Source organism: Erithacus rubecula (genome assembly GCF_903797595.1).
Source record: "Erithacus rubecula genome assembly, chromosome: 10".
Taxonomy (NCBI): domain Eukaryota; kingdom Metazoa; phylum Chordata; class Aves; order Passeriformes; family Muscicapidae; genus Erithacus; species Erithacus rubecula.
This window is the reverse complement of record NC_136662.1, coordinates 2150496-2176240: the sequence shown is the minus strand read 5'-3', so window position 1 is coordinate 2176240 and position 25745 is coordinate 2150496. Positions and strand designations below refer to the sequence as shown.

The window sequence follows — 25745 nt, the reverse complement described above, 5'->3', positions numbered from 1 at the left end:
GTGTGGCAGCTTTCCTGCAGCAGAAGATGGAACCATTTTCTTTTTAATGTAGGGGGAAATTGTGCGTGATTCATGATGTACTTGGAGTGTTACACTGTTTATTTTGCACAAAGTTTTTTGTGCCCATGTATTGTCCTCAAGGGTGTCTGGTATCTCAGATTGAGGGTGAGGACAAACCAAGAGTGGAGAGGATGTGTACATGCAATTAATACCTCCAGACAGCTCAAGTTAATTTAAATTAGTGCTTGAATAGAGGCTACATATTCTTAGTAACCAATTTAAAACCTGGAACTTTACCAGCATTATGAGGATACTCAACAGTTACTCTAAGTTAACACACTGTAATTCTTCACCATGTTGTAGGAAGCAAAGAAGGAACCTGGCTTGTTCCACACTGGATTCCAGCAGAACAACACATCAGCACTTGGGAAACATCACTGCCTCCAAAAAGGAGTCCATGGCCTGGACACAGGATTTTCTCTTCCACTCTCACACTGAAAGGAGGAGAATGAAGAAACATTTTAATCAATTCACCAGGGTACCTGTCCATGCACCACCTGCATCCTTTGAAACACGTGACTAAAATGATTTTTTCCTAATTGAGAATGACTTTCACTGGGCTATAATCAAATTTTTAAGTGCACCCTACCAACACAGATATAACTCCTTGAGCCTGGTAGAAATAATCTTACAAGATTAGGTCCTGCACAGGAAAAATCCCTTTGGATCACAACCAGAAAACATTTGGACAAAAGTGAACTGATCCTTGCCTTGCCTGTTAGCAGATTATTTACTGAGCCCGGGGCTTCCTTGTTCTGACGTAAACTTCCTCAGGGAAAACATTTTCCAGGGAAAACGTGTCTGGTGTAATTCCATAAACAAAGCAGTAAACAGGGACTGCAAATGCAGAGAGCCACCTCCTGGCAGCTGTGGGGAACGAGGAGCACCCGGCAAGGGCCAAACCTGCCTCTCCCTGCAAATGTTAAATATAAAACCTGCATGTGGCACACGAACTGCACAAACATCATCTCCTCTGGACAGTCTACAACACAGAGTGTGCTGCTGCTCTGCCCAGGACCCAAATTCTGCTGGGTTAATGGGAAATCAGAAGACTTAAGGAGTGAGGACTCTCCAAATTCCTTGACTCTATCCCTCACATCCCTGTTATTTCCTTTCCAGACCCACAGAACTGTACCAGCCTTTCCAGAGCCTTCTTCACATGGTGTTTGATGGCAGCTTCACTTCTGCTTTACTGTGTCCTGGCACATTCATTTTAAGATGTCTCCACTTCAAAAAGTGGGTTCAGGAAATTAAATCTCCTCAGAGAAGGACTCAAAGTCTTCCAAACTGAGCTTCCATTAATTCCTGCTCGTGTTTATCATTTTTGTAGTGATGATTCTGCTCTGAACACAGCTCTCCACCTTTCCCACTTCAACACTCTATAAATGGCATTAATGTGATTTATTTCCTCTTGTATAACTAGGATCTAACATTAAGGGTAGCCTGGGCACAGACTTTTCCAAGTATCCTACTGAAGCCTCCTCTTCCTTACCCTAACACTGGGATAAAGGAAATCTGGATTTGGAGGCACTGAATGGTACAGGCAGAAATTTGCTGGCTAATTTGGGGGAGACAAGCACATCAGAGCAAAATTCACAGCCTGAATTCCCATGTTTTCCCCTTTTCCTGTTCCAGAGTCTCCTTTTACCTGAGCAGCTACTCCCACAAAAACTGGAGTTATTTAACATCTCTAAGGCTCTGTAATCTTGAATGGCAGAGCAGTTTCAAAACTTTCCAGAGGGAAACAAATCACAGATGGCTTACTTCCCTAGGAAGTGAAACTAAAAATAAACAAGGAAAAATTCCCTTCTTTCCAGCTACTTGACCCAAGGTCTCTCTCTTCAGGCAACAATGTTTGGGAAAGCACATTTGGTCAAAAATTTAATGAGCTTTTCTAAATATATTGCAGATTACAGATGATGGAACAGTGGCAGGAAGAGGAGCAGAAGCTCCATTTCCCACTGCCCAGTGCTCTCTTACCATTCTGCAGTGTTAGGAGGACAAATGTTGTGTATCTCCACAAATCAGAGTATCTCCTCTAATTTTTAATCTAGCCATTGCCACTTGGTGTTACCAACCTTGTTTACCTATTAAAAAAAAAAAAAAAAAAAGCAGAGATAAATATTTTCCAGGAACATGGATTTTTAAAATCTCCTTATAACATTCAAATGGAGCTCAGAGATGGTTTTATACCTTTAAAATGTTGAAAGTGTGAACTCTGTGGCATTTGTTGTAAATTTGTTGTATTCAGTTCTCTCCCACTCCTACTGCACCTTTCCTACAGAAATAGGAATTAGTGGATGTGAAGAAAACTCTCTCTTTTCCAGACAATTATTTATGGTTGCCTGAGTGATTATTTGGCAAACAAAGCTTTGTTTTGTGTGGGAAAATAAAACAAAATAAATATCTTCCCTCTCATAAGCTGCCTGCCCAGGGATTTAGAGTGTATATCCAGGTGGCACCTTGTGTGGCTTATCAATTCAGGGCATGGTTATTAAATTTGAGAGCAGGAAGGGGAACATTTCCTTTGATCAGTGGATAATTCTTTGTACAACATTTAGGCAGATCCAAGCCTTGCCAGCTCCTCAGCTCTCCACCTTGCAGCCCCTACACAGACAGACAAGCACATCCATCTCTGTCTCAGGGAATAAAAGCAAAGATAAAACTTTAAACAACTATAATTCCTAAAACAGATCATGAAATTCAGGAGGCAGCAGGCCTCCTTCATTCTGCACTGCTGTGGGGCCACAGTTTATGCAAAGAGCAGGAGTTTATGCAAACACAACAGGGTTTTTAGCTTTATATCTCTTTTTTTATTTTTATTTTGGGAGCAAAGGGCAAGCAGGGAGCTGGGAGGCAGGGTGGCATTAGAAAGGTGATCTGCCACATCCCCACTCCAAGCCAACAGCAGACTCCTGGAACAAGATGTAGCGTGCACATTAAAACCCACAATCCTCTTTACTGATCAACCCTGTGTGAAATATATCCGTGAGGCTGCAGGAAAAAAAAAAAAACAAACAAGAAATACACAAAGCATCTATTGTTGGCATTTGCACTGCAGTTAAATTTCACATCATGTGCTGATTATAAAAAAATTAAGCTCAGCTTGATCATCTCTGACCAGCAGAAGGCAGTAAAATCACAAAATGGAAAAAATAAACCCACATGACTTTGTTTCATGGACCCAAAATTGGGCTGGTGAGTGCCAGGGAAAGTAGGAATATCTGAATTTCACCCTTCTTGGGATGGTGAGCACTAATACCAGTTGCAGAGAGTTGAGAAATTCAACTCAATCCTCCACAAATCCTGCACTTTTTTTTTTTTTTTTTTTTTTTTTTAAGCCCTCGGCTCCCGATCCGGGCAATGAGTATTTTAAAGCAGCTTAAGACAAACAGATTAATGAAGAACTTACTTTACAAAACCCTTTTTAAAAACCCTAAAAAAGCCCTCAGGAGTGTGAAAGGAAATGTAGTGGTTTTGATGGGGCTTTTAGAGAGGAAATAAAGGAGAATTGAATCGCAGCACACTCAGCTGGGTATTTAGGCTGGAAACCGAAATCCTTCAGGGAATTTGGAGATAGGGAAGGTATTTTGCTGTGGAGGAATCAAAAGACACGGAATTAAAAAAACAAAACCAAAAAACAGTGCAGAAAAAGGAGGAAAAAAAAAAAAAAAAAAAAAAAAAAAGGAAGACCAACAGCAGAAAAAAAAAACCCACTTAAACCAAACTCAAGAAACCACTCAAAAAAAACCACACGCTCAGAAGAAAAAACCCTCAAAGAAAACCACGAAAAAAAAAAAATCAAAACACTCCCCTTCAAAAAAAAAAAAAAAAAAAAAAAAAAAAAAAAAAAACCAACAAAGAGTGAAGCTGTTAAGAAGAGCCCAGAGCCCGTAAAGGCGCTCGGATTTCTGCTCCTTCCCCAGATCTCGCTGCAGCCGCGGCCCGGCCCCGCCGCCTCCCTCATCCTCTTCCTCCCTCCTTCCCTCCTCTTCCTCCGTCCGCTTCCTCCCTCCCGCCTCCCAGCCGCGCTCCCGCCGGACTACACTTCCCAGAGTGCCCCGCGCGCCTCCGCCGCTCGCCGCGCCGCGCCCCCGCCGCCGTGCCCGCCGGGAGTTGTAGTTCGCGAGCCGCTGCGCCGCGGCCGGAGCAGCGCCGGGAGGCCGCGCGCTGCCCGGCGGCCCCGGGCATGGCGGAGGCGGCTCCGTGAGGGGTGAGCGGCGGGCGGCGGCGGCGGGACGGGCTCTCCGCGGCTTCGGCTCGGGCGCGGCCGTGTGCTGTGGGGCCGAGAGCCGCCGAGCCCCTTCTCGCGGTGCGTGTGGGCTCCTGCCTGGCTGCGAGTCCTGCTCGGGCGAAGCTTTCCGTCCTTGCTGCAGACTAAGGAATAATCTGGTTTTGTTTCCGAGCCGCCTTCAAAGTATCGTTTCTAACTGTCCTCGTGTGTGTTTGCAGCTCCTCAGAAATGACCTGCGGCCGCTGCTCGCCGTCCTTCTTCCGTGTGGCTTTCGCTGCCTGTGGCCGCTGCCGCTCCGGGCTCCTTCAAGGTACCAATGAAAACCAAAGAAGTCTTTAGTTAATAAGAGATAATATATCTTATAATTATCCCGTTGAGGCTTCGTTCATCCTTCCCGCTGCGGTCTCACCGGCAGCTGGCGTTGGTTTGTTGCTGTTTATAAGAGCAGATGCTGTTGTTGGGGGTTTTTGGGGTGTTTTTCCATCCCTGTGAGCAAACATCCATTCCCAGCATTGGTCCTTCCCCTCGGGCTGCGGGAGCTGGAATTTCATTCCAGCCTTGTGGGAGCAGCATCGAGAACTTCACAAATGAGGCAACTTCGGGATTAAACCATTAGCTTTGGGTTTGATAGTTTGATATTAAAGCCCATTGGGTTTCAATCTCTATTCCCTGGGACCTTCTCCTGGTGCTGTTCCATTAATTTCTTACTGATGCTTTCTTGCACTGATGGGAATAACCTGTGTTTTCTCCATGAAAAAATTATACCTGGTTTGTGTTAACATTCTTGGAAGCCCTTTTTGCATCTTTAGCATAATGTCAGAAGAAATGCACCGGGAGGAAAGATAAATGTCCTGTGGTGACCATTGTCTTCTAAAAGAAAATGAGCTTCTTTCTCATTTACATAATTTTGTCTTCAGGCCCTTTCAGAACTGTAGAGTTTGTTTCATTTTTAATTTTAGTCAGAGGAAGCTTTTATAGGAGTTGGTTTTTAAGGCAGTCGGTGGTGTCTGTATAAATGGTTGTTGCTGATGGATCATGTGAGGGAAGACAGGACCAAACACATCTCTTGAAGAAGTTCATCTTAGCAGCTTTGCTGTCTAGAGCTGTGATACACTCAGGCTTTCCCTTTTTTCCTAAAGAAAAAAGAAGGGGAAAAAGGCAGGAAGTTAAAACCCAGCTTGAAATTCTCCTTTTCTTCCTTCCACAGCTTAACACAAGGCTAATCATAACAGGGATATAGACATTTGTTATTTTCCCTAGAAAAACATCAGCTTTCCCTCATGTTTGTGAGTTGGCATTGCTTCTTATTCTGTCAAAAAGCAGATTTTTATGAAATAATACAAGGGAATAGTGGGAAAATGTGCTAGGGTGGTTTGGGCAGCAGATTTCAGATCTCCAAAAAGTGGATCTGTGTGAGTACCCTCAAGCTCAGATTTTGCTGTCACCCTGACATCTTCACCCTCTCCTTAATTACACTGTCAGTGACTGGGTTTATTTAAAATACATTCCCAGTGGAGAGAAGTGACACAGTTTAGTCTTTGTCCTGCTTTTGATCCCTATTCCATGGAGAATAGCATGTGGAAAGGTAAATACAGTTCTAGATTTAAAGCAAGGAGGTTTTCTCCTGGCCTGAGTTTATTCATGAAATGAGGAAGTTCAGTGTTGCTCACGTCATCAGCTGGTTGGTGTTATCAGAACTTAGATTAAAATTCTGTGAAGGTTGCAGTGATGTCCCAGTGTTGATCAGTTTTTGATGTCCCACAAGAGCTGCTGTTGAAGAAGGATCTCTTAATTTTTCAGCTGTCTGTGCAAGGGCCACCAAAAACCACCAGGAAAACTTCCTGTGCCAGGTATCTCAAGGTGGTCATGACAGAATACACTTGGTGAAGGAAGTTCTGTTAATTAATACCAAATTTCTGTTACAAATGGGGCAGCTGGACTGTGGGGAGGATTCTGTCCCATTTTCCCAGATTTCTTAGAAATAGGGATAAAGCTATTACCAGTTACCTATTTATTAATTACCAATTATTACCAGTTTAGGTTGCTTTTAAGGTGAAATCTGTCGTACCTTCCAGTGCAGAAAGAACCAGTAAAGATTCATTTCCTTGGAATATTTATCAGGAGTTTTTAACAAAATTAACCTGCACTGTGGTGGATTTTAACACAAAAAGTGCTTTTTGTTTTCAGCAGAAATCATCTTTTCTATTTAGTGAGCTGCATCACAGCTCTCCACCTCTCTGCTGATAAAATGAGTGTGCTGATGTGCCAGCACAGGTTTTGTGCTCTGGAGCAGCTCGTGGTACAAGGCTGCTGGAGAACATTATCTTTTATTTAGCTTTGTGTAGTGCTTTTATTGGTGTATATTTGGAATTAAATTATTTGATTACTTATTCATGGGACACGAGATTGCTTCTCAGTGCCTGGTGGTGGAGGGTTCTGTGAGTTTATTGCTGTTCCTGGCCATGTTGGGCTTAAGTGCCTGAGTGGGGGATGCTGAGTGTTTATATTTTGGTTTTTGCAGCAGCAGAGCTGAAAGCCTCACAAGACAGCAATGGCTTTTTCTCTAGAATTTGAATATGGAGGCCACGGGGACAGATGAAGTAGAAAAGATCAAATCAAAGTTTATGTCTGCATGGCACAACATGAAATACAGTAAGTGGAGCAGAGTGTGGTAAGGTCTGTCCTCATTAAAAGGAATGGAGTGTTTCTTGTTGACATGAATGGAATCATAACTGATTTTAATACTAAAAATGCAATATGGCCCTTGAAACAATTTTTCTTTGATGTTACAAATTAGCCCCACTAAAAAAACTTCCTTAGCTTTTCATTTTTCCAAATAAATCTTTCATAATTTCATTTTTAATTACTTCTTTTGCAAACAGTAAATATATTCTGTAAATTATTCCAGATTTGCATAGGCTTTTAAATGGGGATAATATGGACACATCTGCACAAAGATTGGGTTTTTTCATTTATAAATGGACTTTTATGGAAAAAAAATAGAGATACAAACTCCACTGAACAATCTATCCTTGAGTAACATTTTTTCCACAGCTAAGATCAGTAATTCATTTATGAGCAATCAGATTTTCAAGTGTGCTCTTTACTAATCTGTCCTTGATTTTTCTGTTTTCCCTTTTAGGACTGAGGTTGCTCAGATTTACACCAGATTTCTGATAACCTTGATTAATCATAACTGAGTTTTGGGGATGTGTGACAAGATGAAAAGTTACTTTTTTATTCTGCTTTCTTTAAGGCTAAGTGGTTGAAAGGGAATAGTAGCCATTGCACCTTATATGAGATTTTTATATGAGACCAAAACCCAATTTCAATGCTTTTTTTTATTCCTCTTTCAAGGGTTACCTTTGGCTTAACCAGATGCTGTTAGTATTTCCTTTTGGAAAGTGCAGTCACAAATTTGTGGGTTTTTTGCATCTGTTCTAGGTTGGGTGTTAAAAACAAAAACTTACTTCAGTAGGAACTCTCCAGTCTTTCTGCTGGGAAAATGTTACCACTTCAAAACTGAGGGTGAGTACAGAGCACTTCACTCATTCCAGTCTTCATTTTTAATCTTCTAATCTTCTAGAAAGACTGGCATTAACAATTACCAAATCCAAAATGTAAATATTAAAAAACCTTGAAAATACTCATTTAAATGTCCACCTCTAATGCAACCCATCTTAACCTGCTTTATTCAGATTTTACACCAAAACCTTGTGCTTTCTGTAAAAATGTGGGAATTTGCACTTCATTTACCATCAGCTGGAGATTTTCTTTCTAAAATTTCCTGATGAAAATGGTGACAATACCTGATCAGGGTCAGTATTCCCAACACCTTTGTTATCACTTTCCAATGTGCAGTTTTTTTAGGTCTCTCTTTATTTGACCATTCACAGTTGGGTGAATTAAGCAGGTCAGTGATTCCAGTGGCACAGTGGTGTCTGCATTGTTCTTTTGATTTTTGTTTGATTTTTTTTAATCTGGCACTTTTTTGTTATGTTTGCCTTTCAGTTTTCCTTTGTTGTATTTGCAGCAATTGTGCATTTTTCTAAATTTGATACTTGTTACTTGCTTTTTGAATAACAGAAGTACCATAACAAATTAGAGCTTAAACTTTGCTTTGCCTTGCAGAATCTGGGGAACTCTCTACAGATGGGTCCAATTTTGACAGAATCACCCCTGAGATTTCAGGGAATGTGGAGGAGTTCCGCAGAGATTTCATTTCTAGGATCTGGCTGACCTACAGAGAGGAATTCCCTCAGATCAAGGGCTCTGCTTTAACCACAGACTGTGGCTGGGGCTGCACCCTCAGAACAGGGCAGATGCTGCTGGCTCAGGGGCTGATGCTTCATTTCCTTGGGAGAGGTGAGTTAGGAGAGGAGATCTCTGTACACTCTTTTTATCCCAAATCTGGAGGTCCAGCTGGTTTAGGTTGTGGGCTCCTCATTCCTGCTGGAAAACAGAGACTGAGCTGTCCTGCCCTTCCATTTCTGAGAGCCAAAGTGTGCCAAAGCAAACCTGTGTGGAGTTCCCAATATCCAAGTGTGAGTTAAAACAAGTGTGATCCCCCTGCCTGGGTATTCTCAGCCATGCACATGCCCAGTTCTCTGGAAATCTGATTGTTTCTTGAACTCCAGATGTAGAAGTGAGTTCCCCAGCCCATAGCTGTGGGCTATGGCAGAAGTGATGTTCTTTTAGCAGTTCTAAAGTTGTCCATTATTGAATTTCTTCTGGTGTTAATATATTGAGTTCCTAGAAGGATTCTAATCTAACTTCAATACATCATTCTCTGTGTGGAAACGTTCACTGTGTCATTCCTTCCCTTCCCCCCGTGTACTTAGAGAGGAACTTCCCTTTTTTCCTTACATTGTCTCAAAGTCCTCCCTCAGTCACAGCCAGCTGAAGCTTTAGGAGTTTGTGTGGGACACTTCCTGCTGTCATGGGCTGAGTGTCCATGTCCTCCTCATTCTTCCAGGCTGAGCCATGTCCTGCAGAGAGATATTTTAGTTTGTCAGAGTTAAACACCTTTTCTTTCCATCCCAGTCTCTTTGATAACAATCATTGATTGCTTGCTTGAGAATGACCCAAGGCAGAGCCTGAAGCCACCCGGGGGGGGTTGAGACAACACAGTGCATTGTTTCCTCAGCCATTTGTGGGATCTCAGGAACACTTGAGCAGAAGATCCTTCTGAAAGCCTATTTTGATCCCACTCTGCCCTTGCTGTGCAGCTCTGATGTAAGCTGAGAACAAGGCCCCAGCTGCACCACAGAGTCAGGATTGAACTGTGGGAGTGGCTCAGGGAATGTGCCTTTGGCTGGAGATATTTAACTCAGAAAACATTCATTATCTCTTTCAACTGACTGCACATATCAAAAAGTGTGTAAATACTTCTGCTGAGAGCACAAATCCCTTAAATATCACTTTTCTTATATATACATTTAAGAAGAAATTCAAGACCTGCCCAGAAGACTCCCTGTGAGCAGGAGTGTAATGGCTCATTTGGAAGTAACCCCAAACAAAAAAGCCTCAGGTTTCTATCTTTAAAATCCATGTTTCCAAAGAATTCCTTGCATGTCCCCCTTGTATCCTAATTGGGAAGGTGATGGGGTGATTCCAGAGTGCTCTTGTTTCTGTGGCAATCCAAATCCACAGAAAGATGGAGTAGGGATGGCCTTTCTGGGCTACTTTGCTCCTCACTTGGTCTTCTGACAGCTGGTGAATTATCTTTTGAAAAACTTTTTATGAGGTCTGGGCAGCTTTGGAAACATATTTAGGTGTTTACAAGAAGTTTTTCATGGATATTTACTCTTTTCCCAGAGATGTTTTCATTCTGGTTTAATGGTGTTGTTTCTGTTAGGAAGCAAAACTTGCCTGAAGTTTCTGGCTGAGATATTTACACTTCCTCTGCTGTGTGGAATGTTCCAGATAATGCTGAATGTTGTTGTGAATGAGTTTTGATTTTAAAAAGTGAGTTTTACATTGAAATGCCTGTGCTGGAGACACTGACTGGAATGTGAAGCTGAGAGCCCAGAACAGCAAGGATGTCACACTGAGCTGGGAGTAATTCTTGTTGGAATTGTGGGAGAATTCCAGGCACCTTCCCTGGGCCTGCTGAGCCCCATTCTGTAGGAGGAATGCTGTGTGGAATGCATCATCTGTAGGGAAACCTTCAGCTGGAAAAGCAGACTGAAGATACTGTGCTGAATCATATTTAAACAAGTTTGCCTTGTAATCTAAAAGAGTTAATTAATTTAGTGGAAAAAAAAAAATCCTGCCTGTTTTTCTGCTGATCTCCTTTGCCATTTTGCCAGGAAGAAATATTTGCTTTTACATCAATAATTCCTCAGCTCTGCCTGGTTTTTTAATAACTGAAAAATAAGAACAATTAAGAGCTTTTGAAACTTCTTGTTTGACACGGATAAAAGGTTTTTGGATAGTATTGTAGTACTGGTCATGGATTTAATATGTAAGAGAGTTCTAACCTGTAATCAGGTGTATCTTGTTTATTCAGCAAATCCTGCTCTCCTAGATTTCTTTGTCCACCTGTTAACAGTGATGTGTAAAATGCACATTATTGCCTTAAGGAGCGTGGGGGACAAAGGGAAGCGCTTTGCTTATTGTGCCATAAAATTAATACTGGTGTTTTAATCTTGGTGTTAATGTGGATTTTGCCTTTTCCTGCTGCAGCCTGGGTGTGGCCAGAAGCTCTGGACATGGACAGCTGTGAGTCAGAGTCCTGGACCAGCAGCACTGTCAGGAAGCTCACGGCCTCCTTGGAGGCGTCGCTCACGGCCGACAGGGACCCCAAGGTCCTGCCCCAGCCCCGGCCCCAGCGCCGCCCCTCCAGCAGGGACTGGGATGGCAGCCAGATGAGGAATGACATTTATCACAGGAAAATCATCTCCTGGTTTGGGGACTCCCCAGTGGCAGCCTTTGGGCTGCACCAGCTCATCGAGTACGGGAAGAAGTCCGGGAAGATGGCGGGGGATTGGTACGGGCCCGCCGTGGTCGCTCACATTTTGAGGTAAAACATCTTCAGTTCTCTGTTCCTTCCCTTTGGCACATCACAGAGAAGCATTTCTGAGTGTCCTGAGATTACTTCAGCCTAATTGAGCAGCAAACTGTTCATTATTGGCTTTGTAAAGCACCCATATCAGCAGCAATTCCAGAGCTTTTTCACAGGCAGGAAGGGAAATAGCAGCAGGTGCAGGAACTGAATGCTGAGCTTTTGTCAATCTTATTTCAGGAAAAAACACAACATTCCTGTTTTCTTGTAAGAATCCCAACTATCTCTCCCAAATCCTTTTAAGTGGAGCTGCATTTAATGAAATGTCCTAAAAACTAACCACTCTTTCAACCTTGGAACATGCATAACATTAGAGATTTTTTTTTTTATACTGTAACCTGGGGGCTGTAATGTACTGATAGTGTAATGAAATGTCAGAGCTAAAATTGATGTTTTCAGCATTTCTTTGCACACATCAAATTCTTGTGAAACTGTAAATGTATGGGACTATTAATATTATAATTATATCCCAGTAAAAGTAAAGGGTCTGTGACATTCAGCATGGTTAAAAAAAAAGTCGAAAGTCAAATTTCTCCCTACTGTGAGACTCAATACCCAATTCTTTGAATGTTTTGGGGAATTTTTTGTAGTCTTATATATTGATTTTTTTATTAGTGGATTCCAGTTTACCTATAAACCAAATCACTGATAAATCATTTAAGCAGCAGAAGGCAAAGTTCATGCATTTATATATTTATATATATATAAATATTGAAGAATTGGATATTTAGTGTAAATGTTATGTTAATCTGAAGTGCAGCTGTACTGAAATAATCAGGTGTTCATCCATGCAGATGCAAACAGTTTAACATTTTTAATGTGCTTTATTCTACCTTTTTTTTTTTTCAATGGTGGAAGCAGTCAGAATTTTTTGCTTCCTTTAATAAATTATCTATTAAATTATTTGTCTCCCCAATGGGAGCAGGAGGGGTTTGGTGCAGAGTTACACTCACCTCAGCCCAGGGGTGATTTCCAGCCCTGCAGAGATTTCCTTTGCTGGATCTTTCTCTTTTCCAGCAGCACTGACAATGTACAGCTCCCTCATAACTTGGGAATGAATACATTAAAGCATTCCTCAAAATATAGTGGGGAATAAAGGGATAGTGAGCATTTATTGCAGGTGTGTGTTTCATCTCAAAGGTAAATTCTCTACTTTGAACAGTTCCCTTTCTTTACAAATGTTGTCCCTGATTGATGACTGTGGTTCTGACCATCAACATATATTTTCTTTTTACTTCTTAGGTCTGTTACTCTTAGTCTTCTCAAAAGACTCTTAATATTGTAATTATCTTTTTGAAAGTTTTGGTGAAACTTTTTATTTCCAGGAGCTAATTTGTGGTTTCTTATATGAACTGAGGTCAAATAAAGAGATCTAATGATTTGAAATTAGTATTTTTTTGTCAGCAAACTTAACCTTTATCATCAATAGAAATGACAGAAAATGGTTATAAACAGAAAGAAATAAGGTAGTGAATATTAATTTCATTGTAAGTTATTGTGGGATTTGGGGCCTTTTATTGAGGATTTCTAAATAGCTTCTAAATAGCCAGACATTGTCATCTTGACTTGGGAAAAACATGGTCCAAGATATCTGTGGAAGATACAGGCTGGATCTTGGATCCAGTGTTTAAAAACAAATAAAAAATCCCACCCCACTACCTGTATTTATCAGGAAGGTGACTTGAATTAAACAAAATAACTCCTCTGAAAACTCAAACAAAAAAACTCCTATCACAAGCAATTAAAATCAACCTGTTTCTAAAAATCTAAAATAATTTCTTTGCTTACTGTTTTTGTTTTTTTTTTTTTTTTTAATGCATGATAAGTTAAATAGTTTTGTGTTTGTATTTAGAAAAGCTGTTGAAGAAGCAAGAGACCCTGAGCTGCAGGGAATAACAGTCTATGTTGCTCAGGATTGTACAGGTAACTGATTTTGTAGGTTTTTGCCAACATTTTAGATGCTTTTTATGCTTTTCATTTAGCACTTAACAATAGAGCTTTAAATGAAAAAAAAATCCCTGTGAAGTAGATCCACAAAATTGAGATTATGTAGACAAAGGGGCTCTTGATATGTGCAGATTGTTCATTGCTTGTTTGGTATTTTATAGTGGATTTCCAAATCAGCAGATCAATCATTGCCTCTTCTCCTTTTACATGTAGATATTTCTGTTAGTTGGAAGCTTTCAAGCTTTAATTATTCCTTTTAGAAGTTTATATGCAGCAATAAATATTTATTGGCTTTCTCCTAACCTACCCCTTCTGCATTTCCTTGGCATTGCAACTCCCATTCCACAAAATATTGCTGGGAATGAGGAGGCTGAGCAGTGTTCTGAGTCACCTGGGCTGTGTTTCAGGAGGGCAGCAAGGTTTGGAAGGGCTGCAGTTCCAGTTTGTCACACTGTGATGTTGGAGGTGTGTCTGTAAAAAGTGCAGGTTCTGTTTGGAATTGTAATGTTTCTGTGTTTCAGTCTACAGCTCTGATGTTATTGACAGACAGTGCTCTTTTCTGGATTCTGGGAAAGCAGGCACAAAAGCTGTAATTATATTGGTTCCTGTGAGACTTGGTGGAGAGAGAACAAACACAGACTACTTGGAGTTTGTAAAGGTATGAAATGAGAGTTCAATCATTTTTCAAAGAGTAGCACAAGGGGATATGAAAAGCAACTTCACGAGGGTAATTCTCCCCATTAAACGTGTGGTGGGGATTTTACAGTTGAAGGTTGTAAAGTTTGACTTTACAGATTTGAAATTTCCCTATTACAAGATCAGACATAATTGCAGAGCACATGATGTCCCTTGGTAAAGCAGTGATAACTGTCCTGCTCCTCCAGCAGCCACCTGAAAAGACATTAATGCAGTGCCTCAAATTACAAATGGTAATTTAATCTAGCAGGACTCTAATAGCATATGTAACTAAGGATCAGGCAGCATTTTCAAATATAAATACACTCCACTCCTTACTCTTTTCTTCTTTTCTTAAATAAGAAAATGCTTCCACTGGTTTAAAGTTACTGCCTGTCTGTTCTTCCCATTTTCTTTTGTCTCTTTGTTCCCATGGAATTATTTAATATTTTTATTCACTACTTTAATTGTTTTTTCACTGTCTGGATCAATGTTTCTGAGGATGGTGATGCAGGTGTAGCAAGCAGTTACCACAATAAAAATGAGCTGGAAAAAAGGAAAACTCAAGGGGAAGGCAGAGGGGGAAAAGTCTGTGCTGTGGTTTTTCCAGCAGAGGTTCTGCAGACACCTGAGGATGTGCTGTAATTCTGCCTCTTGCTCCTCTTAGGAAAGGGCTTGTTCTCCTAGCCCTGCTGCTTTTAGTTCATTTTCCATGCTCCTCTTTATCTGTCTAAATTTTGGATTCAGTTTTAATTACCTCAGTGTGGTAGCACAGACAAAAGCTGAGTCTGTTCCATGATTTATTTTGTGGCTGTCCCTTCCTGTAACATTTCAGGAAAACATTTTGATTTTACTGGCATGGGAAAACAGACTGGTGAAGGCTTTTAAGTTATGACTTTAAATTGTTCTTCCCTGATTATTTTCCTCATGTTTTCAGCCAGTTGGTTTGGGAAAGTTTTAGTTTTCAGCTGGCTCCAGTGAGTGATTGCTGCTGCTGCCCTTTGCAGCCTGATGGAGGCTGAGATAAGAGAGCTCTCAATTGCCTGAATCAGTCACTCCAGTGTCTGCCTTGACTGTTCCCAACAAGTGACCACATTTCTTGGAGTCTGGCTTTAAGTTAAAAATGCAGATTTTAGAATGTAGCACAAGAGGTAATTTCTACGAAGGATTTTATATTTATGGGTGAAAATTGATAAATTTTTTATAATTCACTTTTACAAGAAGCTTGCCATAGATTAAACAGTTATCCATTACTCTGAGCAGTTTTGCTTCCTCTCTGTTCTCCCCTCCTTGGCTCTTGGAGCCTTTGCCTCTGATCTGCCTGAATGTTCTGTGATGCTCAGATCATTTGCTGAGGAAATCTTCTCATTTACATTTTAAATAAGTTTTCTAAGGAAACCTCCTCATTTGTATTTTAAATAAGCATCACTTCCTTCACTTGTATAAACCACGCTGGATTTGACTCTGTAGCATCTCAGGGAAGGTTTTTAATGTCACTTTATCGTTGTCTAAACAGGGAAGATTTTATCTTGAGAACCTTTGGTATTAGTAGTCTGACAATATCAATGTTATTGTTGAAGGAAAAGTTCCCTACTTACACTCAGTAGTGTCCCCTTCCCAAAAGTTCTGCCTTCAGATGATTCTGGTTCCTCTGCCCTCCCAGGCAGCCTCAGGGAGATCTGTCTGTTGTGTGTTTCTCTCTCCTCCCTGGATTTGAGGCAGCTGGTTTTGGAGCTGGACCTTGTAATTAGTCTTAACTTCAACTGGAATTTCTCCCCAGGATGTGAAAGTTGCTGCTCTGGCCAGGCTTGTCCATTCGAGTGCAAAAAGAAGAGAGTCCCCAAGGGCACAGAATGTAAATGTGTATGAAAGCTGTAAATCTCAATTCTTTGGGATATTTGGACTAAGGAGCTGGTGCTCAATGTGTGACAGGATATTTTGTTTCCTCCCTAAAAATGTGTGTGGGTATCTCATGGGGAGGGAGGACTTGCTCTGGAATATCTGCTGGTGTGGATTCACTTTGGTCAAGCCCCAGGAAGTCATGGAGTCACTCCTTAAAAAACAAAACAAAACCATTTTCCTAAAAGAGCAAAGAGCAAACATTTTAATTCACTTTAATAGTTTGGTTAATCCTAATGATTCCCTGTTCTTGTTTTAGGGCATTTTGAGCCTGGAGTACTGTGTTGGCATTATTGGTGGCAAACCCAAGCAGTCCTATTACTTTGCTGGATTCCAAGGTTAGTGTATGAATGTGTTATGTCTCCTCAATATTTTTTTCTCTCAGAGTTAGGAAGTTAATATTGAAGCAGTGGGAAATAGCATGATTAAAATAGTAAAATGAGCACCTTATTAATTCATCACATCTCCCCAAGTCCAGCCATTTGTCATTTACCCCACGGAGTAATTGGATTCTGTAAAATGTACATTTAATTTCCCTTGTTGCATAAACAAGGCATAATTTATCTGTTTCACCAAACTTGAGGAGCATTTGCTGTTCCTGCCTGGCAGTTCTTATTTAGGTATTTACTCTCTCCTGCTTTAAGTGGTGTTAGTTGATGCCTAAATGACAAGCAATATATTCTTGCTGTCAGGATGAAGCAGGGCGATACATTTTTCATATGCAAACTCCAGAATATAATTGTGTGTTTGTAAAAGTAATTTTATCACCAAAAATTAAATGACAGTTTCATCACTTTATAAAAATTCTGCTTATACAAGCATATTTGATTATGCAAAAGTTAATCTGTCCTGCAAAAACCTATGCTTCAGTCAATGAGTATCAGCCTGGCAAGCAGTTACTCACTGGCTTTTTTTCCAGCTGTTCTGCATAGAAATTGGATTGTAAGCAGTGTAATAATAAGGTGTTTTTTGAATTACTTGTCTTCTGTTTTGTCCTTGCAGATGACAGTTTGATTTACATGGATCCTCATTACTGCCAATCTTTTGTAGATGTCAGCATAAAGGATTTCCCTCTTGAGGTACTATGGATATAGAGCTGGCACTGTTTTCTTCCCATATGAATCAAACACTAATTATTTAGAGCTGTTCTAGCTAGCTGCAGCTTTATGGTTTTACAGTTACATGTTATTTATCAATGTCCTGCCCTTCTTTATAGGCCTATAATCAACAAAAATGACCAGAGGTTAAATCTCAATATGGAAGTTTAATTTTTACTTCATTAATCTTCATCTGTTTTCTTTTTAATGATCATAAAATCTCCAAAATAGATGATCACTTTATTTGAGTAATTTTCCATCAAAGAAAATAGATTATATGTGTAGATCTGAAACCTGTTTAGATTTGGGGTTGAGTGTTTGTCTTTTTGGTCTTTTTTTTATTCATATTGCCATCAACATCAGGGAGAATTCCTGTGGTATTCAGTAGTGGGAGCCTGGAAGTAGATGGAGCTAAAGGAGCTGATAAGAGAACTCAATTTACAGCTACCCTGGGAAAACATCATCAGCTATAAGGAAATGCTCAGTGGCCTCAGCATTCACTGTCACATCCTCAGGGCCACCCCACAAACCCTCCTTGTCTTGTGCCCAAATTCAGGTGAACTTCCAGCAGCTCTTGGCTCAGTAGGAGCAGCCTGAGGGGACATCACAGCCAGGACAGCAGCAGCTGCTGCAGAACAGAGCTGGAGCAAAATCCCATCAAACAGTGTTCAGGAAAACTATTCATATATAAATCAAAAATCTCAAAGGACCTACACTGGGCTGATGTCAAGTCCTTAAAGCAAACACATCATACTTTTCTTAATTTCTTTTTGTTAATTTATGCTTAACAAAGTGCTTGAATTAGCATCTTCTGTAATATAGAAGTGGCAGATTCTCTAGGAAAGGAGAAGGTCGTGAATGAAGCAAAAGAACACAGCAGCAAAATGGGTCAGAAAATATCCCAGCCAGGAAGTTTGGGTGTGTTTAGAGATGCCTTTAGGTTTGCTCTGTTGGGATATTTGGAGGAAGAGTTGGTGAGTGCCAGAGCCTTCCCCTTTATCCTCATAACTGTGTTTTGCCTCTGAAGATTTTACAGTTTGGGAAAAACCAGAAAAAGGTGGGAAGAGCACAAAGCAGAGCTGAAGTGAATTCCTTAGGTCCTGCTGTGGTGCAGTGGCCAAACTACAACAGCACATCTTTTGGGTTCTGTTCCTATGACTCAGCCTCAGAATTGTGCTGCAGACTGGCATTAATCTGAATTTCCCAATAACACCAAGTTTTAAGCTGTGTTTGGAAGGTATGCAAGCTGCCAGCTTGGCTTGATCACATCCTAATGCTTTCCTGCAGACAGAAAATAGATTGCAATTTAATGCTTGGTGCATTTAATAGTATTATATCTTTGTCCAGAAATGTCAAAAGTAAACAGAAATTGCTTTCTTAGTGTGGATAGTTGCTTGTTAGATTTATCTGTAGGGAGTATTTTCAAAATTGACAAATTGTCCAGAATAAGTTGGAAATCAATCCACTCTGTATTGGCTTCCAGCATCCATTTGTTTGGAGGAATGGGAAAAAAAAAATCCTCCCCACTTCTCTTTGTTGTGCAGTGATTTGTGCAGCATTAAACTCCTGCACAGCTGTAGGGACAGGATTGCTGCTGGAATGGGATGTGGAAGGCAGGGTTTGATGTTTTTTATGCATTTGGTGACTCAGGAATTAATATTAAAAATACAATTGCTTTTTATAAAATGGGAATGCTAAGGAGAACAAGCAGTGACTAAAATCAATTCAGCATGAATAGCCCTAATCATCTTTGTGGATATTTTTTAGCAGAGGTTTTACAAAAATACCTCTCAGGTTTGTAATCACCAGGAAAGAACAATATATTTTATTGTGTAAAACTGCTGCAGGGATGGTTACACTGGAGTTTGGGACCCAGTGCTGTCTTCTGTGGGTTGATTTCTGTGACTGGCAGAAAAAGGGATTTAATAAGGGAGGATGATGGGTCATCCTCTGTGTTAGAGGCAGAGTAGAAGGGACTGGCTCCCTCTGAGAGCAAGTGAGGAAATAATTACAGTTATTGGACAAAGAGCTTCACCACAACTGCAGCTCCTGTAATAAATAACCACAGAATCAGGGTAGAGGGGATATACTTATTTTTTCTCTGATAAACTGAGAGCAGCATGGGGAAGGGGGTTCTGTGTTTGTTTTGTCTTCCAGCACAGCACTGGTGGGGCAGCACCTGTCAGGGAAAGAGATTTCATGTTAGGAAAAGCCCATTTGTAAAGCAGGCCATGTTTGGGTTTTCCCTACTTGTAGATCATTGTAATATGGTTTTGCTTTTGTGTGTTTTGTGGGTTTTTGAACCCATTTCATTTACTGAAGGGAAATGCATGAGGTTGGTTTATTCCATTATGTCTCTTTTATAGAGGCTGGGGGAGGGAAGGGGCACTGGGCAGTGGTAGTAAAGCAGTAAGATAGTGCAAAAGCTGTTACAAATTCAATTTGCAGAAGAGCATTCACCTTCTCTGCCTTGGGAATATTCATAAAGTATTGCTGGGAGCAGCAGAGCTTTGACAGATTCCAAACTAACCTGGTGTGTGGGGAAGTTTGGGGAGTGCAGCCTGAACTGCAAGAGGCTTTACACAGCAGGGAAAGCTGGAATCACTTGAATATTTGGGGGGTGGGAGAAATGACTTCCAAAGTGTGTGCTGGGGTTTAATTCAGGTGCTGCAAGGAATTGGATGTTTTAAAGCTGTTGGTGGGGACAAAAATAAAAACGTGGATCTGTGTCATTCCTGACTGTAACTGTGTTTTTTGTGGTTTTTTTTTTTTTTAATGGGGAAACTTGCAGTCATTCCACTGTCCTTCTCCCAAAAAGATGTCATTCAAAAAAATGGATCCAAGCTGCACCATAGGATTTTATTGTAGGACTGTGCAGGACTTTGAGAAGGCATCTGAAGAAATCACCAAGGTAAGTGCTGCACTTCCCAAATGCATGGGAAGGGAAGGGAAGGGAAGGGAAGGGAAGGGAAGGGAAGGGAAGGGAAGGGAAGGGAAGGGAAGGGAAGGGAAGGGAAGGGAAGGGAAGGGAAGGGAAGGGAAGGGAAGGGAAGGGAAGGGAAGGGAAGGGAAGGGAAGGGAAGGGAAGGGAAGGGAAGGGAAGGGAAGGGAAGGGAAGGGAAGGGAAGGGAAGGGAATCCTGGCCATTGTGAGCAGTACTGGCTGTTCTGGTGCATTTCCCGGGCAGTGCTGGCTGTTCTGGTGCATTTCCCGGGCAGTGCTGGCTGTTCTGGTGCATTTCCCGGGCAGTGCTGGCTGTTCTGGTGCATTTCCCAGGCAGTGCTGGCTGTTCTGGTGCATTTCCCAGGCAGTGCTGGTTGTTCTGGTGCATTTCCCGGGCAGTGCTGGCTGTTCTGGTGCATTTCCCGGGCAGTGCTGGCTGTTCTGGTGCATTTCCCAGGCAGTGCTGGCTGTTCTGGTGCATTTCCCAGGCAGTGCTGGTTGTTCTGGTGCATTTCCCGGGCAGTGCTGGCTGTTCTGGTGCATTTCCCAGGCAGTGCTGGTTGTTCTGGTGCATTTCCCGGGCAGTGCTGGCTGTTCTGGTGCATTTCCCAGGCAGTGCTGGCTGTTCTGGTGCATTTCCCAGGCAGTGCTGGTTGTTCTGGTGCATTTCCCGGGCAGTGCTGATTGTTCTGGTGCATTTCCCAGGCAGTGCTGGTTGTTCTGGTGCATTTCCCAGGCAGTGCTGGCTGTTCTGGTGCATTTCCCAGGCAGTGCTGGCTGTTCTGGTGCATTTCCCGGGCAGTGCTGGCTGTTCTGGTGCATTTCCCAGGCAGTGCTGATTGTTCTGGTGCATTTCCCGGGCAGTGCTGGCTGTTCTGGTGCATTTCCCGGGCAGTGCTGGCTGTTCTGGTGCATTTCCCAGGCAGTGCTGGTGTTTTTGTGCTCAGCAGTGCAGCTCAGTCCATGGGAGGCCGAGCAGACCCGGCTGTGCTGCGGGGTGGGGCGGGCCCACGAGGTGGCACTCGTGAAGTGACAATGTCCCCTGCAGCCCGGGGGTGCTGGGGAACAGCCCAGCCCTGGGCAGGGAAGTGTTGGAGTAAACCCAAATTGTTCATTATCTCTCCCTAGCACCAGGGGATTTTTCTGGTGGGACGTGCAGGGCTCTGGTTTGAGCCCCAAGGAGCAGATGCCACCCAGCAAATCTGTCTGATCCCATCCTTCTCCTGGAAATTCTGCTCTGGCTTCATTTAGGTTCAATTGGAATCTAGTTTTTTTTTTCTCCTTAGTTATTCCAGTATGAGAGGGTATGAAATGCAGCATCATCAGTGTGTTCTGTGAGCTGCTCTGTGTTTGGTGGGTTCAAAAGTTGCTCTGGGAAAAGGATGCAGCAGCAAATGGGCTCAGTGGGAATATTCCAACCATAGCAGTTACCACAGCAGCACAAGGGTTTAATTAATGTTTGTCCAGCATTTGGTATTAGTACTAGCTAAATTAGTTAATTAATACTAGTGGTATTAGTACTACAGCCAAAAAAGCATTTTTTAAAACTTAATGCTGATTATAATAAGTAGATACTGATGGATGCTGAAGTTATTCCTTTGATTCTTACCCAGAGAGGTAGAAAATAGATATAAAGAATCAGAAATTCCTAAGCAGCAGATCCATGGAATGTTTAAATAGTGAAGTTTTCCTGTTATGTCACATAAAATGTCATAACATGGTAAAAAAAAATCTCTTTGCAAAATCAATTCCTAGTAGAAGTTTTCTTTTTCCTGTTCCCTGTTTCTGTTCTTTTAAGTTTGGGATTAAGTACAGTTTTTTTCCTGAACACAGTTTGTGAAAATGCTCTTGACTGATCCAAGTGGTGGGGTTATTATCCTGGTATTTTAGATAGGAGCTCTTTAATATTAGTGACATTAATTTCTATAAATACATTTCAGGCAGTGTCAGTTTGAAAAGAGAGGGAAGTTTGGATACAGGGACAATGTCAGAAATATTCTATCAATTGATCTTGCAATCCTTCCTTCACATCCTTTGTGTTTTCCTTCTCTTCCATTTTTTTTCCCTTTGTCTGCAATTGTAGTGAGATAACTTTTGAACTCTGAAGCTCAGTGTGTGCCCTATGGAGGCTGGATTAACAAATCCAGGTTCTACCTGTTTTTTTGGATAATAAGAGGTGAGAGAGAAGATGTAGGTTTAATATTTGAGGATAAACATTTTGGGCCTTATATAGGGACAGATAAATGAGGGCATCAGGACTGAGGCCAGGTGGAGTGAGGGGTGCAACTCTCCAAACCATATTCAGGCTCCTCTCTGGGAGCTGTCTCCCTATCCAAACCCATGCCAGAAAATAAATAATCCTTTAGAATTAATATAGACCTGTAACTTGCCTGTTTGTGGCCCAGATTTAGCTGAAATGAGAACAACTGGAGCTGAGGGAGGGTTAAACATGGGTTCAGTTCAGCACAAAGAATTCTTGTTGCAGTGACAGCAGGGACAGTCTAACACTGAACTACTGAAAATCCTGATATTTATCAATAAACTCCTCTAGCTGGCACTGTAATGGTGTCTAGAGGAAACTTGCAAGTTGTGCAGAGTTTCACATTCTCTGTGGTCACTGTTGAGGTGTGGTGTGATGAGAGTTACACAAACCTTGACCAGGTTCCCCTGGACTTGGTTTGGCATTTCCTTGCCCAGTTCCTGTGTTCAGGGTTCCCTCAGTGCATGGGAAGAGATTTTGTGGAGATGGAAGTTTCAGTAAAGCTGAGCACAGACAAGGCAGTGGAACCCCAGGATTTTACTGGGATTGATTTTTTTTTTCTTATTTTTTAAACACCCTCTCAATACCTGACTGTCATTTTTGAAATAGTTCTTACTCTTTAAAGATCTCTTTGGGGATTTTAGACTGATTATTCTCCTGAAATGGTGCTCAGTGATTTTTAGATTTGCACAGTGTTCTGAAGGCACTGCAACACTGGGCTGTTTTTTTCCCAATCAGGTAAGAAAAAGTAAAACAAATTTAAAAATAAATCAGTGGCCAAAACACCCTGAAAGGCTGAAATGTCTTTCAGTATTTAGTGGGGTTTTATCTGCTCTTAAAGTTGTTTTGCTGATCTGTTTCAGTGTTTCTCATCCCCTGCACCCCCTTTCTTCATTCTCAATTTTCTTATTTATAGATGTAGATTTTGGGCACCCTGGTTCCCTGTGACTGTCACCAACCTGGTTTGAGCCAGGTGCTCCTTATTGACATTGATGAATGTGTTTGAACTTCTAATGAAAACACTGATTGGTTCTACAATAAAATCCCCTCCCCAGGATGCTCACTTGCTGCAGGATTCACACCTGGCCTTGAGGAGACCCTGATGGCCATTAACTATTTTGTAGAGGTTTTTATCTTCTGTCTTTTATCCTTTTCTTTTTCTCTTTGTTGCACTGAGTCACCAGCACATACAGTGATCTGTGTGCTCAAAAACAGGGATAGGCAGGAAATTAGCAGCTACCTGAGAAAGGGAAGTAAATTTCTAAGAGGAGGAGGAAATGTTTAAATTGTGCAAAGCTTTTGTTTAATGAGATAATTAAAATAATGCATTTTTTACTTGGCAGTCACCATCAGATGAACATCAGTGCTTGCTGCATTTTAATTCCAATTAATGTTTTACCTGGTTTGTGTTTCACTTTGTAGATGCTGAAATCTTCATCCAAGGAGAAATATCCCCTGTTTACTTTTGTCAAGGGTCATTCTAGAGACTATGACTTTGCTTCCAGTCCACTCCATGAAGAAAAGGACCTTTTCTCTGAGGATGAGAAGAAAAGACTAAAGAGATTTAGTACAGAGGAGTTTGTCTTGCTTTAAGGATATTTTACACAAGAGCATTGGCAGCTGTCCAGGAAAACACTTGCCTTTTAACTATAAAAAGTGTACCTGAATTCCTCCCCAAAAAGGCAAGCCTGTGCTGAAATTGATCTATTTTCATAAAGATGATAATGTTTTATATGTTAAAAGTCTTTAAGATGTCAGTTGCTAATGTATGTACTAATTATTTTTGCTCACTGCTGGCTGGAGGAGTGTCTGTGCCATTGTGGTGCTGAAGGGAGATTGCTTTGCTCAGAGCCAGGTGTGCCTGCAAGGCCTGGCAGTCCCCAGATCCCAGTCCCCAGATCCCAGTCCCCAGATCCCAGTCCCCAAATGCCAGTCCCCAAATGCCAGTCCCCAGATCCCAGTCCCCAAATGCCAGTCCCCAAATGCCAGTCCCCAAATGCCAGTCCCCAAATGCCAGTCCCCAAATGCCAGTCCCCAGATCCCAGTCCCCAGATCCCAGTCCCCCAAATGCCAGTCCCCCAAATGCCAGTCCCCAAATGCCAGTCCCCAAATGCCAGTCCCCAGATCCCAGCCCCCAGATCCCAGTCCCCAGATCCCAGTCCCAAATGCCAGTCCCCAGATCCCAGTTCCCAGATCCCAGTCCCCAGATCCCAGAGCCCTGCTGTGCTGCCATTCCAGGCCCCTCCTGAGCAGGGCTGCCAGCTGGGGCTGGGTGTTTCCAGGGATGCACATCCACAGGTGAGGAGACCCCATTGCTCCTGTGGAAGGGGACAAGTCCCAGCTGTGTGGCCCCACCAGTTCTGCTGCCACCATCCTGAGCAGCTCCTGCTGGAAAGGTGAGGTTGATGGATCAGGAGCCACTGTCACTTGCAGCCCTCCATAATTATATAGGCTGAATTGGGAGTTAAGATACTATTTAGCAGTATGACTTTCTAATGGTTTCTCATTAAGCTTGCTTTGGAGCCTTAATATGAGGAGTGAAGATAAAGTATTACCTTTCCCCACAATTTTTAAAGGTTATACTATTAATATTAACTGCAACCAATCAAAGCAGCTGGAGACAATTATTAGAAGAGAGCAGTGTTTGTTTCCTTTTTCAACTACCATAATGGTGAGGCTTGTCCTGCCAGAGCAGCTTTTAAATCAAAGCAAAGGGGGGTGGATGTGGAAAATTCTGGGCTGTGATGATTTTTTGTTTTGATATGTGTTGTTACTGTACAAATGATTACTTGATGGTGTGTGTTCTCAGATTGCAAACAAATGTACAGAAATGGTTTCATGTTTTAACAAAGTAAATGCAATATTTAAGAAAACATATTAACTTTGCTTGGGAAATAAAAGAGGTGTGAAAACACAAAGTGCATGTGCCTTTTATATTAATATTAGATCCTCTAAAAGTGAATATAATCCTGCATCTAAACCAATATTGTAAGGTGTGAATACTCTGTTTATTTGCAATAAAGGCAGATTTTATTGTTGTGTTGTAAACCAAATGTTACCTGGTCTAAGTGCTGCTCAGGCACAGAGGCACAAGTGTTGCTGATCCAAATAATAAGCATCATGTTTGTTCATTAAAGCACCTTTTATGAGCAAGAAGTGATTAATGGATACATTTCAGGCAGAACTAGACCAGGTCTGTGTCAGGGCTGGAGAGTGCATTTGCATGTATTAATTAATATTCCAAAAAGTCAAAATGTTCATTTGTTTTCAAGAAAAAAAACCCCACACATTATTTGTCTGAATCAGTAACCTCTGCACTGCTGCATCCTGCTAATATTTGGCATAATCTGACTTTTTACTAACAGGTGTGTGAGGATGTTTGGCTTGATCTTCATATTTTTCATTAATAGCCCAGAAGAGGGAGTAAACAACATGTTTATGGAATTTAGATGTCAAAATGAGGAGAATTGTGGATGTCAGAGCTAGAAGAGAGAAGATTGCTGGTGAGTGGAGCACAAGGAGCTGCAGCTTTAGCAAAGATCAGGGAAAGCCTCAGGGTGTTCT

The 25745-nt window shown here is 41.6% G+C and overlaps 1 protein-coding gene and 1 long non-coding RNA gene across 3 annotated transcripts; one reads left to right on the top strand and one right to left on the bottom strand.

The window, feature by feature from the left end:
- Nucleotides 1-228: 228 nt before the first annotated feature.
- On the bottom strand, nucleotides 229-2787 carry LOC306805807. The gene is made up of 3 exons (XR_013775298.1): nucleotides 2254-2787; nucleotides 2041-2147; nucleotides 229-494 (listed from the first exon to the last, which is right to left on the bottom strand). It is a non-coding gene; the product is annotated as an uncharacterized lncRNA (long non-coding RNA).
- Nucleotides 2788-4124: 1337 nt separating this feature from the next.
- Nucleotides 4125-25099, top strand: ATG4C (autophagy related 4C cysteine peptidase). 2 transcript variants are annotated; one of them, XM_079313654.1, is made up of 13 exons: nucleotides 4125-4273; nucleotides 4513-4604; nucleotides 6816-6946; nucleotides 7739-7822; nucleotides 8426-8659; nucleotides 10982-11318; nucleotides 13213-13283; nucleotides 13829-13965; nucleotides 16141-16219; nucleotides 16884-16960; nucleotides 19770-19889; nucleotides 23604-24085; nucleotides 24420-25099. In XM_079313654.1, exons 3-12 carry the CDS (start codon nucleotides 6871-6873, stop codon nucleotides 23772-23774), a joined length of 1386 nt encoding a protein of 461 aa, XP_079169780.1. In that variant the 5' UTR covers nucleotides 4125-4273; nucleotides 4513-4604; nucleotides 6816-6870; the 3' UTR covers nucleotides 23775-24085; nucleotides 24420-25099. The 2 variants fall into 2 exon arrangements, with proteins under 2 accessions (XP_079169780.1, XP_079169781.1); XM_079313655.1 differs by having other exon boundaries at nucleotides 4228-4372.
- The last annotated feature ends 646 nt before the right edge of the window (nucleotides 25100-25745 follow it).